Source organism: Oreochromis niloticus, linkage group LG1 (genome assembly GCF_001858045.2).
Source record: "Oreochromis niloticus isolate F11D_XX linkage group LG1, O_niloticus_UMD_NMBU, whole genome shotgun sequence".
Classification (NCBI taxonomy): Eukaryota; Metazoa; Chordata; class Actinopteri; order Cichliformes; family Cichlidae; genus Oreochromis; species Oreochromis niloticus.
This window is the reverse complement of record NC_031965.2, coordinates 3,013,736-3,034,480: the sequence shown is the minus strand read 5'-3', so window position 1 is coordinate 3,034,480 and position 20,745 is coordinate 3,013,736. Positions and strand designations below refer to the sequence as shown.

Here is a 20,745-nt window from a genome sequence, read left to right as displayed (position 1 = left end):
TTGTTTTTTCTTTATCAATAAATGATCAGCCGTTTGGAACAGCTTATGTGCCTTGTTTCCATTCAGGCTTTTATAAGGTAATTTCAAGGTCAAAAGATGTTTTAGCGTCTTGGTTAAAATTTGAGGTTAGAATCACTTATTGACAGTTTTGAAAGTCTAGAGTGACATTAATGTTTATGACCTGATTCCCACTATAATATAGTCCTACAGTCCCATCACCTGTATTTACACCTTTACACCTATGCTAATTACTATTTAAATTCTGGTTTGCTAATTGAATCAAGTGGCTCTGGGAATAATTTATTTTCATTTATTCAGCTACACTGAGAGTTTAACATACAATACACACTTCTTTCAGCATCTTCAAATAAGACACTTTACTCAGCATTTCTTTTCCAACACAAATTTTCCTCCAGAATCTCCAGTTAATAGCTCTTAATTGATACTTTGATACTTAACACCAAAGCCCAGCTTACATAATCAGTGAAAAAGGGCAGCAATCATCCAAAGAGTCCAAAGCTCACCAGGACACAGTACTGCTTTTGACCAGCAATACTAACCAAGATATCACTGCACATGGACCAAAAAGCTACTATAAATGGACCTATATTTGGGTCTGAACAAAACTACAAACAAAGGCAGAAAATGACAAACACTAAACTAACAAAATGTAAGCTGGGAAAAAGCTAAAAAACAAGAACAAAGAAACTAAAGACCTGAAAACCTGAGCCGTGAAACCTAGAACATGGGAACCACAAAGCGACATACACACACAATCCAGCAACAGGCAAACAAAGACAGAGAACTAAATACACAAAGGATAAGGAGGGGATGGGAAACAGGAGGGAAACACAGCTGGAACTAATCAGTCACAATGAGACAGGAAGCAAAACTAAACACACTGAACACCAGACCATGTCTATAACATAGCAACAGCACTGTGACATATAAGCAGCTAAATGTGTTATGAATAATGTTGAGATCAGACAAACATGATTTCTGAAATGTTGCTAAAGTTGATGTTTTCCCTTTTTCCAACTGTGTTTGTTGGTTCAGTGACCTTAGCTCATTTTTGCTTCCAGTGTGGAAAGTGAAAGTCTCCAAACTAAATGGAGGCTCATTCAGGTCACAGGTACAGGTCCGTCATTTTACAACACACCAGCTCAACATTCTGATAAGTTTCCAATCTCCACAATTTTACCTTCAGACCCCAAAGCAACATCTGCCTTCCATTATCAAACTGAACTTGAACAACAGCCCCATAATGCATTGCGTTGGTGATGTCATGACCCTGAGCTTTACTGGGGATTTATTTATTTTTTTGTTTTTACTGGAGATTTATGCTTTAGTGGGAAATCTATTGAAGTAAAATCTAGCTACATCGTAACCTGATATGGGCCTCCTTAGAAATGGATCTACACGTCAGCATTCTGAATGTCCTGTTCAGTAATGTCAATTCCTCCTGTGCATTTCTGTCATTTTGTCACAGTTTTTGAATTGATGAGTGAGAGAATGGCAATCATCCTCTTCATATAAGGAATCATAATCCCGGCATCAATATAAGGACCCACAAATGTCAGTAAACTCCTGGAAGTAGATAGATCATCATCTGTCGCGAAGGATACATCTTATAGCTCCTTCACACACATATTCACCAAAGTGGGCCTTTAAAACCCCTACAGGAGATACAGAGGAGGTGTAAACAATGTTTATACTGTATTACTGTATTTATGTTACAGGCTACATTTCGAGTGGCTCTGTACTTTTTATTTTAGACCCTTGGAGAAACCCAGAGTTAAGGAAGCTACATATCTGGAATAGAAAGCTAGTCTAAAATGGAGCTTACAGAATCCAACAGAAGACAGTTTCAAGTTTAACTGTGATCACAAACCAGGTACCAAACAAGCTACATGGATATGCAGTCACAATTTATCTCTCATTATCATTCTACCACCCACTATCACCACCACTACTGCCATCACCACCATCACCACCCCCACATCGATTCTTTTCCTGTTCTCCCATGGTTGTCATGGAGACAAATGGTTGTGTATAACACAGAAGTAACCGGATGGGGGTGGGAAGGATGTGGAGCCACTTAAAGCCGAGTGGAAATCAAGGCAACGGGTCGACCAGACCAAAAGAAAGAGATGGTGAAAGGACACCAGAGAAGGAAAATCAATCAAAACAATCACTGAAAAACAAAAGTCCGAAAAGGAAGGAGAAACGTTTCGTTAAAACTGATCTACACTGCCCTTCAATTTTAAACTTAATCATTCCCCAGCACTGAGAAATTTGAGGGCCCAAACTTTTCTTTATACGTTTACATTTTTCCTTCATTTTCTTCCCATCGAGTCTATTTAAACTAACTCTAAGGGAAATGTAAAAAATATAACCTAATAAAGTAAAATGAATGATTGCAGTGTTTAACTGATCCAAAATAAATTAAGAATAAGCACAAAGTTAAAAAACTTACAAGGTCTCTAAAAAAATGACAATATTATTCAAGAACTACTTCAACACTTTAACTATTTTCTTTTTTCTTTTGATAAGTCAGTCTGTCCCATAGGTTAGCCTATTGACCGCTGACTGATCACTGATATCTGGGCGAACACGTCCACTTCCACTCATCATTCATTGGTTACAGATGGAGTAAAAAAGCTGATAAAAAGCCAATTTGTCTTCAGATCCACATGGTTTTCAGATTGCATTTTGGTGAATGTGACTCCTCGTTATAGCTGCATGCAACTAAAAGCCTGCTCAAATGTGACTGATCAATAGAACTTATAATACAAGCAGACTAATATTAACAACATATTGTTAATATTAGTCTGGATGGAGTTGGATGGAAACATCAGTGCATCTGTCTTAGCGATATAACATCATGGAACTTGACATATTTTTACTTTCAACATACTAAAGACTGGTTAGAAATAGTTTTACCCCTCAGGACCCTCTCACAGTTTTCCATGATGGCTTGCTTATAGAAAACCCATATAGAAAGCTGTTGGCCATATGTAGGCACGCCTGCCTGGGGTTTGCCCTGTCCACACTGCCCCACGGTTCATCCACACCTATCCATCGTGTGCTAACACAGGCATGTTTGCTGACACATTATTTATAATAATTAAAGACCATACAGGGAAGTATGACTATTGTGGAGAAGATGAAACCCCAGAAGATATTTCAGTGCAGTGTCAGAAATATGAGGCTGAGAGAAGGTGATCTGTTCGAACCCGAAGTAGGATGGATTTTTATTGATTTACAGCAAAAGAATTCAGGAAGTGAAAGATATCAGGCCACAGTCCATTTCCAGATTATTTGTTAGATAGGAGCCTTTCAGGACAAATGGCTACACAGTGCAGCAGGTTACATGTTATCCAAACCTACCTGGCCCTGTGTGAAAAAGTACTTGTCTCCTAAACCTAGTAAATGATTGGGCCAGCCTTGGCAGCAAAAACCGCAATCAAGCGTTCAAGAGAACTGGCATTGAGTCTTGTTGTGGAGGAATTTTGGCCCACTCTTCTTTGCAGAATTGTTTTAATTCAGCCACATTGCAGGGTTTTCAAACACGAACGGCCTGTTGAAGGAAATGCCAAAGCATTTCAATCTGATTTGAGTCTGGACTTTGATTAGGCCACTCCAAAAGGCTCATTTGTTTTGTCTTTTTGAGCCATTCAGATGTGGACTTGCTGGTGTGTTTACAATCAGTGTTCTGCTACATAACCCAAGTGATCTTAAACTTCAGGGCACAAAGTGATGGCCAGACATTCAGCTTCAGGATTCAGGAGAGCAGATTTTCAGGTGTCCATTAATTATGGGCCCAGAAGCATTAAAGTGGCCCCAGACCGATGCAATACTGCCGCCATGTTTGACTGTTGGTTTGATATTCTTTTTATAAAGTGCTGTTTTATATCAGACGACACAAACCTTCAGTTTTTAGCTCGTCAGTCCACAGAAACTCTTTTTTGACAAATGCGAGACGAGCCTTTGTTTGATTTTTGATTAGCTGTGGTTTTTGCCTTGATGCTCATGAATGACCTTTACTGAAGTAAGTGAAACCTCCGGATTTTTAGATGTTGGTCTGAGTTCTTTCGTCAAGCCTGGGAAGGTTCACTACAATTTTCTCCATTTGTGGATAATGGCTCTCACCGTGGTTCATTAGATTAGAAAAGCAGGTTCTATTTAAGTGATTTTGTGGTTTAACATATGTGACAGTTATGAGTCCTGAAATACAACTTGGCTTTCCAAAAAGTTTGGTTAATGATAATTAATTCATGATTTAACAAGGGACAATTAGATTTTCATGGACAGATTTGGATTGCTTGAAATAATCATTAGAAATCTGCATTTTGCATTTACACACAAGCTATCTTTGATGATCTGATGCTAATATGGAGAAAAAAACTAAGAAATCATGAAGGAGGCAAATACTTTCTCACAGCATTAAACCCATGTGAATAAGAGCATGGCTAAAGAGAGGAGCTTTCTTTCTTTCTTTCTTTAGCAACGACTGGTGATGGTTATACAATAAGGGGCACATTTGTCCCCACACTGTGGGGCTAGCTCATTAGTCCTCTGTGAGCCTAGGGGAGGCCTGGGTGGGGCCCCAGTAGCGCGGCCCACATCTGGGCCTCTCTCTACTTAGTGCGGGGAGACCAAACTATAGGCTACCTCACTGGGGCCCACTGTGGGCTGTGTGGGTCTGCCTGCCATTCCCCCACATGTTTTGGGTTCCACAGGGACATGCTTCCAGGGTAAAGTTAAATGCACTGGGCATCATCTTAGCTGGTTTAGGGCATGAAAACGACTTGTTAAGATTTACTAGACCATCATGGCTTTAATTTAAAATCCACCATTTTACAACCTGTGCCATCTGCAGCATGCTTCTTTATTATTTTACTGGCTACACCTACAGTGACAACATTATAGCAGAGTGCAGTGGATGTGTGGAAAATGTTGCTAAAGGGGTAAAATATAAGATTTAGGGGTGTTTAGAAAGTATGACTACAGATGATAAAACTGGATAGTTGTATTGATTATGATGTAGTTCAGCAGGATTAAATAAGCTTCACATAAAACAGGGACAATAGCTAGACCGGCTTTATTCAGTGTTGCTATTAGTTCAGCTAACTAACACATTAAATCCATATTCGAACATAAGTATAAGGTACACATGAAACACAGCTCATGGTAACTGGTTAAAAGGATAGGATGGTTTACTTAGCCTGAGAGCTGCAGGTGATTTCAAGTTTTGATAGATTTACTTTCATGCATCCAGCAGATAAACAGCAACAGTAACATTAATTTATAGTTACATTTCTGTCTAATCTTCACTCTCGTTAACACTGTTTTTGCTCTACTCTAAGGGTAATATCAGGCTCGTTAGCTGCTTCCACTCTACTCACCCACCCTCAAACTGAGTGTTTTTGGTGTGCTAGGCAGTATACACTGAGTTTATTGAGCTTTTTCCACTGAGAACTAATACAAATTATATCACACACACACACACACACACACACACATGCACGCACAAATACATATAATGTCATGATTTTGCTATTAATTCCCACAGAGGAACATACAGTGCTTGGAATGTTATCATCTAATTGCAACTTTTAGTTAATACTGTTATGAAAACAGATAACTGTTGATATCAGTAACCATCATGTCATGATTATCCATCAAACTGGGCAAATTGCACCCAAAGGAAGGCAAGAAGGTGTTTATGAGTCTTGCTAAATGAAAGCATGAATCTTCCCAATGCATTCATTCATCTGGCTGTAAACGAAATTCCAGTAGTGCCAGTTTAAAAAGGCAGCACATACACAAACTTTCAGGAATAAGACGACAACTCTGTTTCACCAAATCATTCAGGACATGTCAACAAATGGGAAAAAGGTTTTGTCACAGTGGCCTCCATCAGAGCATGTGCAACCCCATTATATTCTTATAGTAAATGGTAGCTATAATTTACAGCAGAGGTCACAAATTTACAGCAGAGGTCACAAAACCATCTGTGCTAAGGGGTGAAGGGAGCATAAGAGAATGTGTGGGGGCATGGTGAACAGGAAATAGGTGAGGAGGAAGGGCATACAAAATAGACTGAAAATAATAAGGAGTGAAGAGGGGAATTAGATTAGAAGACTGGCCTGGAAAGAACGTGCAAAAGAAAGATAATGAATGTGAAGAAAATTAAAAGGTAAAAGAAATGAGGTTTTACAGAGGGCGTGAAAAAGTTACAGCTGGGCACAGGTCAGATTGAAGAGAGAAATATGGGATGAGGACTCGAAAAGAAGAATTAGAGGAAGAACACGGGATAGAGGACAGCTGATAGAGGACAGCTGATACAGTACAGCTGATAGAGGACAGCTGATACAGGACAGCTGATAGAGGACAGCTGATAGAGGACAGCTGATAGAGGACAGCTGATAGAGGACAGCTGATAGAGGACAGTGGTAAATGAAAACTATAAATCTGAATCTCTTTTAAAGCCTTCTATCTAGAAACGACCTCAAAGAGGATGCTGGGAACTTTCTGTGTCACTGCTGTGTCAAAATGTTACTCTTTTTGTTGTTTGCTTGCACACACACACACACACACACACACACACACACACACAGAGAACTGACAAATGATATTATCAAATGGCACGACCACAGAACACCCACACAGTGTTCAAATTAAGAGCACATGCAGCAGCAGCAGAGGCACAACGTAAGCATGCCTCATTCAACTATAGCAATCAGTATTTATTAACACTTGCACTTTCCAGTTGTTAATTTGGCACCTAATGATGATGTTTTCAAGCACATCCCTTTGCTGAATTGACAAACAGGCCTCTCTAGTGAGATGCACGTATAGCATACAAAAAGTGATGTTTTTTGTGTGTGAAAATGTCAGGGTTTGACATCAGCTTGATTCTTCACAACAGGACTTTGCTGCCTACAGTGTTGGGGAGTAACGGGATACATGTACCGCCGTTACGTATTTAAAATACAAAATATGAGTAACTGTATTCCGTTACAGTTACCGTTTAAAAAGGTGGTATTCAGAATACAGTTACTTTGTTGAAATAAATGGATTACACGGCGGTACTTTCCTGTTTCATATGTTAGGCTGTCTCCTCTCTATCTTTGATAATTCCACGCCGGTGGAAACCCAAACAAACACACATTAAGAGGCTCAAATGTCTGTGTCTCAGTCTCACGGCCCATGCCACCTCTACTTGCGGCCCGCATGATGACGTGAAGAAATATTTTTAAAAATTATTATTCAACAAATGATTTAATATGAAGGCAATAGGCAGAATGCTACAGGCATAGCTCTAAAGAATGTAGCATCATGGGCAGTGTAGTCCGTGCTGCGGGGAGAATGGACTGCCACACCCGTTATGTGTCTGTGAGCGAGGGAGGGAGAAAAAGTCAAAAAGTACGAGCTGTCATCGAGCAGAAACGGGAGATGGAAGCATGTAAATATAATAATAACCACTGCAGCCAAGAAGAGTGCCTGACGAGCCCAGTTACCTTTTTACCTGAATGAAGACCCAAGCATCCTCTTCAAAGAATAATTGGTTGGTAATTTTAGTTTAGTTTTTTATCTGTATTAAACCAAATTTTGAATAACTAATGTTGTTGTTGTTGTTTAATTTGCATGGAACCTGTTTAAATGCTTTGGGGAATCTTCTTGTATACCCAAACTATTTATATTTCTTGTTGAATCTGTAGTCTAAAATAGTGGCGCACTGGGGTGCATGTTCCTAATATTGTGTTTACTTCATTAAAGGGTAGCTTTGGCTCTTTTTTTTAAAACTGGATGCCATTTTTCTATGTTTTTGTGTCTAAGCTACAGCTACAGCTGTTCAGAGGGAGCTGGAACAAATTACCCTTGCTATCTTCACCATTGAAAGAGCTGATGCCAGCACTCCTCCAGCCGATGTGGGTATAACCATCTAGGGTGTTCTGCATGACCTGGAAGACATGGCCTCTGCATGTGCACTCTTAATGGGTGGGATATATGCACTGAATCGCAGTTAACCTCGAGACTGAAAGCTTTCTTTGAAGTACTTCAGAAGCTCTTCCTTCATCTGTATGTCAGCAGACTCTTGACCAAGGTACAGATGCTCAAGAATAAACTGAATGAATAAGCCAACCCTTAATTTGGATGATGTTCTGTCAGATGGACAGAAGTTTTTCGGTAGCTGAATGGGAATAAAATGGTAATTTGTTGAAAATGACAGATAAAGGGAAAAACTACATTTAAGAGAAATTTAATTTTGAAAAGTTTGTAAACTACTACAATTTGAGAGATTATACTCTTGTGGGGGGAGGGGGGGCTAGTAAGAGACAATCAAAAGTATTGAGATTTAAAGGATTTAATTGAGAGATGATAGTCCACCAGAAATGTTGAAGGGTGGTGTGTATATTAACGTTCAAGGCATATTGTTATGAGGTGGAAATATGTTCATATTCTGTTTATGCTACATTGTGTGCATTGTAAAGGTAATTGCAATACATACTAAGAATAAGGGTAAGTTAGCAATGCAAGGTTTTTGCCCAAACACTGGTAAAATAAACGTTGAGTGTGGCAAGTGTTAAATGGTTACTGCTGTGCTGTTGCAAAAAAACTGAAAGCTGACAAGTTGTGTTATTGTTAGACAATAATGCTGGCATGTTTTATTAAAGTTTTATTTGGGATGGTGATATAATTTTCTTTGATTGCTAATATCAGTGGACTATTTATTATTATTATTATTATTATTATTATTATTATCATTATTGTTATTATTATTATTATCATTATTATTATTATTATTATTATTACAACATTAATTTTTTAAAATTGTGGCTGTTGAGGTGGACACTTCACTTTGCATTGTTAAAGGAAAGCACTTCATTGGCGTTGTGTTACTGGACTGACCCTAAGCAATCATTGCAAATAGCAACTTTGCTATTCATTTTAGACACTAAAAGAAAAAACACTCCACAGACCTTACTAGCATCACATGTACATAACTCAAGTGTCCTCTTATCAACATGTTATGTGTTTTTTTTCTTCTATTTCTGGCAGATACAGACATTTAATTTAAAGTCTTGATGTTGCATCTGTCTACATACTGTTAGTTACTAACCCTAATGAGCTGTTGTGTTTTGTTTTGGACTGGGTTTACACAAATGCTCACTGAATGTGTTGGCAATAAAAGAAATTATAAGTTGGATATACTTAATTCATTTGTGTGGAACCTGTTGACAAAATAGATTTATGTAAAACTAATTAGTAAAGCACAAGGTGGCTGAAAATATAATATTTGAATTAATCTAACTTAAATTTAACATTTTACTGCCACAAATAAGAAATGTGTTTAAGTAACTAATCTAAACTATCTAACCTGTAAATATATTATTTATGTTCATACAACATAACTTGATTTAGGTAGTCTTAAATATCTCTTGTTAATCTTAAGTAGTTTTTTTAAATTAGATGAGCTAAAGATTTTTGCTTTAAATTAACACAATGCAATTTCGTGGAACCTGTTGACAAAATAATTTTAATTAAAGTCAATGTTTCATTTTTTTGAGTGTTGTAAGTAAGCTATTAAGACTCGACTGTACACTGTGTTCGTGTTTTCCTCCGAAACAATAAGCTCCTTTGGAGCAGTCTTTCAACGCCTCTCTCTGTCTCTCACCTCTCTCTGTCTCTCGCCTCTCTCTGTCTCTCGCTAGCAAAGTTGACCCAGACAACAAAGTAAAGCTAGTTTTCAACTACGAGCCCGAACCCGACGTATTAGCCAGAGGTCCCTTTACTACGGTTCGGAGCAGCGGACCTGTTTTATATACGCGCGGAATAGTTTTCTATACAAGATCACTGCAAAAAGTGCAGCCTTACCTAATGTCCACCTACTGTTACTCATTTTATATTAAGATTTAAAAATCTAGTTGGTATTGGTATGGCGAGTAGCCTTCTGTAATAGTAATAAATCACACAGCAATAGTACATTCATGTAGCTGTAAAAAGCATGATAATATATTAAGTAATCCAAAGTATTCAGAACATGTTACTCTCATTGAGTAATGTAACGGAATACGTTACAAATAAATTTTGGGGCATGTAATCTGTAATCTGTAATCTGTAGTGGAATACATTTTAAAAGTATCTTCCCAACACTGGCTGTCTGCATCCATATTTTACACAGTCTGTGATAATAACTTGACTACTGTATTCAAGGCCAAAGTTAGCTTCACAAAAAAGGCATGAAAGGATGAACTCTGAGCCAAACACATACCTGCTAATTAGTGCTAAGTAACAGACTAATTAGATGCCAGAATTTTGCTGAATTCTTGGGCTGTCTGTACCCCTTATTACAGCATCCAAATAGTTTATCCAAGAACTACGCATAAATGCCAAATAAGCATGGTTGTAAATATGGCCTTTAATGCTATAAAGGTGGACATTTTCCCACGGATGTCTATGGTGACTAGCAACCTATTCAGGGAGCTCCACACCTCTCACTATATAGCATGTGGGATATGCCCCAGCCCCCCGCGACCCTGAACTGGATCAGTGGAAAATGGATGGATGGGTATCGACGTACTTTTGGCTCGTGACCCTTAGAGGAACTGCACTGTGGACGCTTCTGGGACAGCCACACCGACACTCCAGAAGCAGCCATTGGGTCTAAACAGGTGCTCTACCTCCGGAGCTACAGCCACCCCAAATCAGGACGTTACAGCTGCAGATTAATGTCCATTTAAACACACGAGACTTTAGGTGCCCACGTACGTTTTAGAACTCCTATCATATAGTTTTGTGCTTGTAATAAGTTTGACCTGCTTTTTGTTTCCCGAGGTCATGTGCTATAGTTAATGTGATGTTGCTTTATGCCTCTGATGTACTAATATTTCTCCTTCAGTTTCCCAGATGTCTGCTGGCCAGAAAACAAGCATAAACTTGTTTGATTTAGCTCTTGGCTTCATGTGTAGGTGGAGAGTGCAATAATGATAAAGATAGTAAGAGCAAGAGAGTGAATTTTTTCCACTTGACAACAAGTGAGAGTCCAACATGTCTAGTGGCTGCTTGTTGTTTTACTGTTAAGCCTGCTGTCAGAAGAGAAGCTGCTTTTACAACAGATTTCTGCCTGTATGTTTTCCTGATATCTGCTGGAAAGCTACAGAAAAGATTCTAGCTCTTGAGCTTTGAAGGAATTACACCGAAACCTGACAGCTGAGGAAGCATGATATCATGCTGCTATTAAACAAAGTTTAAGTCGCCAAATACAATCAAATGAGACTTAAAAGAAACATAGTGTATTAGCTACACAAGAGGTTTGCCTGATGCTGAGAACAGCTCATTTCACTGTTCTGCAAACCCCAAATATTTAGTTTTAGGTGGTTTTTTTCCGCACGTATATTTCTCAGGATCAACTTCGGTGTTTGGCATAGATTTTCCAAACATTCTAGCTGTAACCCGAGTTAGGCAATATTTGATTGGATGATGCTGGTAGAAAATACTGTCCAAGGCTAAGCATTGGTGTAGTCAGTCTCCAACAGCAACCACTGACCTCGATAAAAACTAAGGCATGTGCCAAAAACTGCAGTGCCTTGGATGGCCATGTGAGGCTTGCTTCACCTCTGAGTCACCCCTACAGAGCTCCATGTTAAAATGTCCAACACACAGCAGAGAGAAACAGCCTACTACACAATTAATCACAACTATAAGTGAGGTAATTTTTTTATAATCACAGGTTTGAATTGAATTAAGGATTAAACTTATATAATAACTACTAAGATGTGGCCGCTTGCTTTTCCCGTTTTTGCACTCAGCTCTGTAAAAAAACACTGATTTTCCCCATGTAAGTATCTGGCCGGCCAGTTTTAATGTAAGCTGATAGATTCATTGGTTTATCCTCTCAAAAGATAACAGGAAAGGAAAAAATCTCCAAACAGTCAAACTGTACTGTGATTATGTGATAAATTTAACAAAAAGGATGAGTTAATCCTTATTGAAAATAAACCCTATACCTACTGAAACGTGTGTTTACTTTCCCTTTCCACCTTTGTGAGGGAAACGTATTTGTTGGTTGAGCAGCAGAGTTAGGTGTGTGGTTTGCGTCCATGGAAAACTTGCCAATGCCAAAAAGTTTCTGCTACGGACTCTTGTTTGGAGCTTCTGGTACCCAGGCGCACACACTCAGGTGCCTGATTAGAACCTGTGAGCACAGACCCTGCTAGAGCGGTCACTTGGTGTCTGCTCCAAGCACGCCACGCTTGACTGATCTGGATAGGGCCCGTGCCACAGAGCGACTTCATGTTGCAGCATTATTATTTGGAGAGAGCCCCAGTACCATCTCCAAAGTGTTCAAACAAAGAAAAAATCAACTAAATGCAATTTCCTTAGTTTTTGTGCTAAATTCTTATATTGTCTACCTCCAGTATATTACCATACTGACTACTGTTGATGTCCTCTTAGTGATTAGATGCAGACGGAGCATTAACAGCTCTGTGTGAAAAACAGACTCCATTTGAGTGGAAATACTCTATGGGTTGCTATTTCAAAGGTTCTTTAAAAAGGAAAAGCACAAGCTACAGCACAAGAGGTAATCTGATTGAGATAGTGAGCGTTGGCTAAATACATATTCTTAGCAAACAAATAAAAAAAGCCTGCCTTGCCATAACAGAGTTATATAAGTCAGAGTGTTTTCACATCGAGTAATGCTTCAAACTCAGTATTACTCCATGTTTATCTTGTGCCTGAAATTCTAAGCGCACTAATACAGGATTTATGGTCTTATGCTGGTGACCATTTGCATAACTCTTTGGCTATGCAGACAGAAGGATTGAGCAGGATTCACTACAAAGAGGAAGAAACACAAAATCGACCATTAAAGGAAAAAAACAAACCAAAAAAAGTCAGACCGTGGCTGCAGTGGGCCATTTTATTGTTTTAAACACTAAAAAACAAAGTTTATTTTATGACTTCTTTCTTCTCTGCAGCAAAAAGCTAAGCAAAGAAGCAACAACAGCAACAAATATGGACAAAACAGTGCAGACCACATGTTTGTGACACTGCTCGTTCTTGACAGACACACAGCTTCACTCGGTGTTTCTGCCGGCATAAAAAATCAAAATCATCACGTTCAGTGGAACCCTAGGCCATCTTCAAAGTTAGGATACCTTGTCCACGAAAACATATTTATTCAAGTCATGCTGCCAATTTATCGCCTGCGTGTACCGTAACAAATCTGCTCACAGAATGAGGGTTTTCTACATGTTTGTTTCAACATGAACAACACAAACAAACAGACACAAACAAAAAAAGCATCACAAAGGTAGAGAAAAAACTGCATATTAACAGCAACACAGCTAAATCCAGAATCTAGGCTACAAACTTAGCTCCTTAGCTGAAAGCTCAAACTCTGACTAAAAACTTCATTCGGCTCAGCCTCATTGCATCTCTGAAGTGCTCACGCTAATAAAGCGCTCCACTGGAGTGGCTTTGGAGGACAGCTGAGGACCCTGTGGGACTGCCTTTCATAAACGCCTGCCTAAATATGGCTATTTTATAACTCGGGGGTAGGTTATGAGTCAAACATACCAGTTAGACAACTCTTACTGCTTCTTGGGATTTTTTATGGATTTGCTTGCTAAGGCATATACACTTCAAACACACCAACCAGAAACGTACAAATACACATGCGCTTGAATACCAGATCAAGTCGTTGTGCACATATACTCCATGTTATGGAGGATAATCATTTCATCTGTCTTGAGAAAGTTAAGGGATTAAATGTTTTACCTTCATGACTGACTGAATGAACTGAGGGATAAGTTGGAAGAACACAGACAGAGCTTGCTATTGTTAAAGTTAGATGATTTTCATATTACATTTAAAGATCTCCAGTTAACCTAGTAACATACACCAGGTTGCCAGAGATCTGTTTAGGGTTAGGGTTATCTGTAATATTCACATATATGAAATAAAAAAGAAAATAGCAATCTAATAAGAGGAGAGGGCCAAAATGCATGAAGAATAACATTTTAAAATTTCTGAAATGATGCTAATTTCCTTTAACGTGAAGCTAAAATGCAGTTTAATAGTAAAGCCTACCCAGGAGTTTGTTGGTGACCTGGTGGAAGTTACAAGTTTAAAGAAAAGAAACTAAATGAATAAACACGGTAAACTTTACACTGCATGCTGAGTTTTGGTTGTGCTCTGTCCTAACAATGTTTAATCCCAAAAAATCGAATATTGTCAAGAAAGCTATTTACATCCCTGGTTGCAACTGACCTTGACCATTTTGCACTGTTGCCATGGTAACAAATGGGATGAAAAAAAATGTGCTGCTTCTGAAGACGGTTTCCCTAGGCTGAGAGCTGGAATCAATCTTCCATAATCACTTACACACAAACAGTACTGAAGATTTTTTTACACTACCTGAAAAGCACTCTGGCTGTTGTAGTTCTTTACTTCCTTGTCAGCTCCACGAACTAGCAGCACTCTGGCACAGTTATCCTGTGGAAGAAAAAGAGAAAAATCACTCAAATGAAGCTGACAACATCCCTAAGACAAGACTGGAACCCTTAAAGTCTCCTACTTTTGCTCAAGAAAAAGAAAAAAAAAGAAGATGATGGTTAAGCTTCCAGTAACATCAGCAGAATTTTCCAAAAGCATAGAGCAAGACCTGACCAGTGACTGAGCATGCCGGCACTTGCACAGGGATATACAGGAGGAAAGAAGAAAAAGAACATCTAATACCTACATCAGGAATGGAGCTTCAGTGTCTCTATTGCTCCACTCAAAGAGAAAGAGGGAGTGAGGGTGAGAGAGATAGATGGAAAAACAAAAAGAGAGAGAGAAAGAGAGAGAGAAGAACAGAGATGGAGAGTGCTGAGGGGTTTGAATCTGCTGCACAAATCGCCCACAAAGTGCTCAACCACGCATGCACTGAGCACACACACATGAATATAAATACTTTTTTTAGATCCACAATAAGCTATTGAGAGTTGAAAAATCAGACACAGATACTGATACAGAAGCATAATCTGTACTGTAGAGTCGGCATTACAAATGTTTCTCTGATTAGACATTTAGCCTCTTATTTTAAGACATGCACGAGTTCTATTTTTACTCATTTCCATCTGGTGTGTAGTAACCCCACGACATCATCTATATAAGCTGAATTTACATGTAGCTGTACGTGTGGTACATTTTAGAGCTGTGAAGGAAAGCAGGGCTATCAGAAGACAACCAGAAGCAAGGAACAGAAGCAGATGTAGGGACCGGAGAGGCAGAGGGATGGTGAGAAAGGTCACGTCGAAAGTCAATAATTCTGAGCTAATCCCGCTTGTTGCAGTTTGGATGCCATGGAAACTTCAACTACCGATGGATTTTTACTCTGTATCGCCTGTTATGTGAGGAAGATGAAGGTGAATTCTCACTGGAACCTGTTCTATCCATCTCTCAGTGCAGTGACAATTAATACAAACTTCTGATGCACAGCATCACAGTCCAATAAAAGATTGATCCAAATAATCCCCTCTGCTTCACAGACACTAAAGATGTTATCAATCTTTATTTTTCCAGATCCCCAGTTTTAGGAGTTGAGACTGAAGTATTCTTTATTTTTATTGTCATCGACAAATAGAGAGACGACCAAAATAATCAAATAACAATTGCTCTCTCTCTTTCTGTCTGTCAGCACTTAGCATCATCGAGAAGAGGGAACGTGAGAAGCTTAAGAACTACCAAGAGAAGAAAAGCTCGAGAAGATGTGGAAGGTGAAGGCTACAGTGTTACCCACACTAAAGTGACCACTAAACTGTCCGAGTGGCTTCAGCAGATCTCAGGAATGACATCATAGATTTGTGTCCAGAAGAGAGACAGCAGGGACAGCAAAGATACCGTGCAGGACCCTCAAGCAAAAAAAACATCAACTCCAGTTTAAAAAGCGAAATAAGTAAACCAAAAACCCGAGTTAGGAATACAGAATTTGTTTTCTGACAATGGTGATTCTACTCCTCCTTTTTAATTCAAGTAACAAAGTACAAATACTTAAAATAAATAGCAGACAGGAGAAATATATACAAAAATAAGAGAAAGCCACACATTAGAGTACAAAATAGTTGCAAAGTGATTGGAAGTAGTGCAAAGAAAAGACCGTGTGTGTGTGGCCTGAGTGACTCAGGTTACTCAGACCATGGCTTCAGTTTATGTTAACAGTTCAAATGGCCCAGGGGAAGAAGCTGTTTGTAAGTCTGGAGGTGTGGAACCTGATTAACCTGAGGTGCTGAGCAGAGGGCAGCGGGTCAAACAGCAGGTGGGCGGGGTGCAAGTGGCCACGTATGAACGCCCTGGTTCTCCTCAGATGCAAGGATTGGCAATGGCCTCCAGGGGTGGCAGCCAATGATTTTTTGGGCGGTGCTAATTAGCCTCTGCATAGCCTTCCTGTTCTCAGTAGTGTGTACCAAACACTCAGTCAGCAGGAGAGCACGCTCTCCACTGCGGAGCGGTAGAAGGCCAACAGCAGCTTCCGGTCCAGGTTATTCTTCCTCAGGATACGGAGGAAGTGGGACTTCTTTACCAGGGTGGTGGTGTTGTGTGTCAAGGTGAGATCAGTGGAGATGTGGGTGTCCAGAAGAAGAAGAAGAACCTGAAGGTGGAGACAGATTCCACCCGTTCTCGTTTATAATGAGGGGGGAGTGGACCTGTCTGTGCATCCAGAAGGCCATAATTCTTTTGTTTTAAGGATGTTCTGCTTAAGGTTATTTTTTAAGCACAAGTGGGGCGAGTTCTCTACCTCCGCCCTGTACGCTGCCCCATCTCCATCAGAGACGAGCCCACCATCGGCATACTTAATAAAATTGAAGTAATAGTCTTTGATAGACATACCCCTTTGGGTCAGTTAACAGACACCCTTGGCCCTCTTGCCAGCCATCTCTCTCACACAGAAACCTCGGAGTGTTTTTGGATAGCTCTCTTAAATTAGAGAAACAAGTGTCCTCAGTGGTGAAAAATAGCTTCTACCAGTTACGTTTGATATCAAAGGCGAAGCCTTATCTTCCTTTCAAAGTACTTGAAAAACATATTCATGCATTTATCACCTCTAGACTGGACTACTGTAACTCTTTATACCTGGGCCTCAATCACTCTTCTCTCTACTGTCTGCAGTTAGTTCAAAATGCTGCTGCACGCCTTCTAACAGGTTCTAGAAAGTATGATCACATCACCCCAGTTCTACCTAATTTACACTGGCTCCCTGTCAAATCCCGTATACCAATGCCTTTTAATGTCTCGCTGGTTTTTTGCTGATTGTTAAGCACTTTGATCAGCCTGTTGTTTTAAAATGTGCTATATAAATAAATAAACCTTAACCTTACTTGATGAGGCACTGTGTTGGACAGGTGCACGGTGGCTGTGATGCTCATGGTCAGTGTTTGGTTGCATCAAATGTAGAAGAATAATTTGCATTTAAGTTGATGACACTTAGATTAATTTACTAAATTCCACTGTTGTAACATTTGTATCGTGTCTAGTATAAAGACAAAATCAAAAGTATACTGTTAGTGTAGGAAATGGAAATCAGCCAAGACAGCTGTGAAACACCTGCTTCAAACATGAAACATCTGCTTACATCTGGTTGAATTCAGTTGTGTAAATACACAGAGAGCAGCAGGTCAGCTGATCACAGGCTGTACACTAAGAAAATCTACTGAAGAGCTGAAGACCTCTGATTCTTTTCCCCACGCTGAACCACTACAACCAATACGCCGGTTCCACCACCTGCTGAATGTGCGGTGCTCATTTTACTCTCTACAATGCAGGCAACAGAAAATAGTTGTTGTACTAATAGTATTTTATAATCATCTTTAATGTAGCACAAGGTTCAGTTACTTTTGCATAAAAGTCGATAGAAACATCCTTCAAAGAGCTACTTTTTACTTTCTTAGTCTTTACTTTTTCACTTTTACACGAGTAAAGAAATTGATTCAGCGCTTTAGTTTTTACTGGAGTATTTTTTAACACAGATGTCTGTACTTCTGCTTATCTGACATGTATCGTTCCATTGTATACTTTGCACGGTTGAAATTATGCTTTTATTCATCAGCAGCTGTGGAGTAATGCACATGATAATTTCCTTTGAAATATAGCTTAATCCTGACACGGAGAAAAAGCTCTTTTACATCTTTCATGTAACAACTCCAGAAAGAGAGAGAGACAAGAGAGCAACGACTACTCATGAAGATCAGCCAGAGATCAGTCCCTTTCTGTGGATGTGGGTGAGCAGATCAAGATATTAGGACAGACAAAATAATCTGTCAAAACGCCTACCAAGAAAATACCATTTATACCTTCTTGTGATATCTGTTTGCATTTGTTTTTGTTTTTTCTGCAACGTATACTTAATTTTGCTTATTAAAGTACATCATCAGTAACTTTATGCTGTCCTAAAAAAAAAGACTTTCTGTTCAAAGGTGATGCTCAGTTTTTTAAACTTGTCAGATCCAATTAAGCCAAAATACCTTACAGAAGTTAAACATGCAAACAATAAACAAGAGTTCAGGTCTTAGGAGGATAATGTGTTATGTGTTACGTAACTAAGTAAGTTTGGCGTTTCAGTTTTCAGGGGAAGAAACATTTCATATATTTTTAAGCTCTTTAGTGACCAAAATCGGTTTAATTTACCTCGTCTGCACGTTCAAATTTGTATGACTGTAGTGATTTGATCTCTTCTCAACAACCTGCAACCTTCTGGTATTCACAACATAATGCAAAATGAAAGCAAACATTCATTTGTATCAATAACTTTAATATAACTCCTGAAACACGTGAATGTCCAAGCTGTCCAAGCTACAGACATCCGTCTTAATAATTGTAACTGTGACTAATGAAGTGCAGGTTGCTGGTTTTCTTATGTGTGTGGCAGGTGCCAAAAGGCTGATTCATCTGCAAAGGTGTAACACCAGAACAGATGTGAGTGTGCCCTCATCCCCCAGGGGAGTCCAAGGTGACATCCACAAACAAACCTACACACACAAGTTTATTTAAAACATAACAATCAATGAAAATATCATCAGTGATTTAATAACGCAACTTGTGTTATGATCTCTGAAAATGATTATACATTATATATTATGCATATATACATCACAATATCCAGAGACATTATGCACACAGACTATGCAGAATTTCTACAAATACAAATTTCTAATAAAACAGTTCACTGGGTGTAGGTACAGCTACAAAACTTTACCCTACTCATGGTATTTTACCAACTCTTTGATGGCTCGGTGTCAGTTGTGCTTCAATCCTATTCATTGTTTCGATTCAATAATGATGAATTTAAACATATTTTGAAGAGGCCTGAAATGTTTCCAGACAAAGTTCAACCAGATAAATCATGTTATCTCTAAATCATGTTATCTCTAAATCATGTTATCTTGGCAGAGGGATAATACAAGAAAGTGTAAGTGACATCATTTTAATCATTTTATCACAGTTCTTTCAACTCCTGCAGAAAAGCTATGTGGTAACCTCTGAAATGATGAGACAGCATTTTAATCATTATTATAAAGGCTGTAGTTTGTAGCCATTGCTCCAAAATGATGTCAGTGTAACAGGGCTCGTTGGTGGTTTTAACAGTTTGAAGTTTTATTTATAAAGAGCACATTAGCTTACTAAAAATGGCAGCTAGCTAGTATTGCTGGTATGTAATATTTTCAAAAGCTAAAATGAGCCTACAAGAGTGGGGCTACACCAGTGATACTAGCATTAGCTGTGTTAGCACCTTCAACAGGTGGTCAGACCGAGTCCTCTGGTACACACTGAGAGGATCAAATGTCCTTTTAACTGCAGTGTCCTTTCATAGTCTTCATATATCCATGATGTAGATTTTTAGCGAGTGAATACTGAAGATAAATATAAATTTACAAACACAAGGACTTTTTAAAAAAGGTCTGCTTAGCAGAGCTATGGGTGCAAAGAGCAGTGTAGGAAATGTGCTTCCTCGCCTTTGCTAATTTGGTGGAGTTGGTGCCTCTTGAATTATCCAGTATGTTTGGGCTTCGGTTTTCATGAGTGCGGGGCTGAATTGGTAATCTGACATACCGGGCATGGGTTTGAACCGCGCACTGGGCGTACAAGCACTGACCGCATCCCATTTGTTCATTTTCATTACTGACACTGGATTGGCCAAACAAATCTCTCAGCGACTGGTCTCTCCCCTACCTTCGCTGTGTGCTCACACAGCTTGTAGAAAAGGTTTAGTGTGGAAGAAGTGGCGAAAAGGTGGAGCTGAAAGGCTGAGAGAAAACAATAAAAAGAAACTAATAATAGATGCATTAAAATTTGTCAGATTAACCAACATGTTAGCTGTCAGAACATTAGTACCGGCAACAGCTAGTAACTAGGCCTCACTGTCACATGAGTCTGCTGCTGTTAGCACTAGCTGTGGAGACGTGACGAAGAGACAGAGGAAGATGAAATTAATGTGGTAACAAAACAGATGGAAGATATAATTAGAAAGGAATTGATTCGAGGATTCGGGTAACATGAATGGCTACTTTGACCAACCAGAAGATGGTTTCATCCTCCCTTGTGTAAAAAATTATCATCTCATCAAACAGTCTTTTCTTCTAAATAGACCCAGTTCAGCTCACTGTGCCTCAGAAGTCAAAAGGTTCCAAAGTTTCTCACTTCTTTAAAAATGACAGCAGCCAGGTGAATGAAAAAGAATAAATCCACAGGTAAAGA

General features: G+C 39.1%; 1 protein-coding gene across 6 annotated transcripts in view; it reads right to left on the bottom strand.

Moving 5' to 3' along the window:
• The window catches only part of shank2b (SH3 and multiple ankyrin repeat domains 2b), a 312,747-nt gene that overhangs the window by 150,859 nt on the left and 141,143 nt on the right, over window positions 1-20,745 (bottom strand). For all 6 annotated transcript variants that reach the window (XM_025908243.1, XM_019365700.2, XM_025908253.1 and 3 more), the window contains exon 9: window positions 14,431-14,508. In XM_025908243.1, coding sequence (XP_025764028.1) covers window positions 14,431-14,508 — 78 coding nt within the window. The remainder of the gene's footprint in view (window positions 1-14,430; window positions 14,509-20,745) is intronic.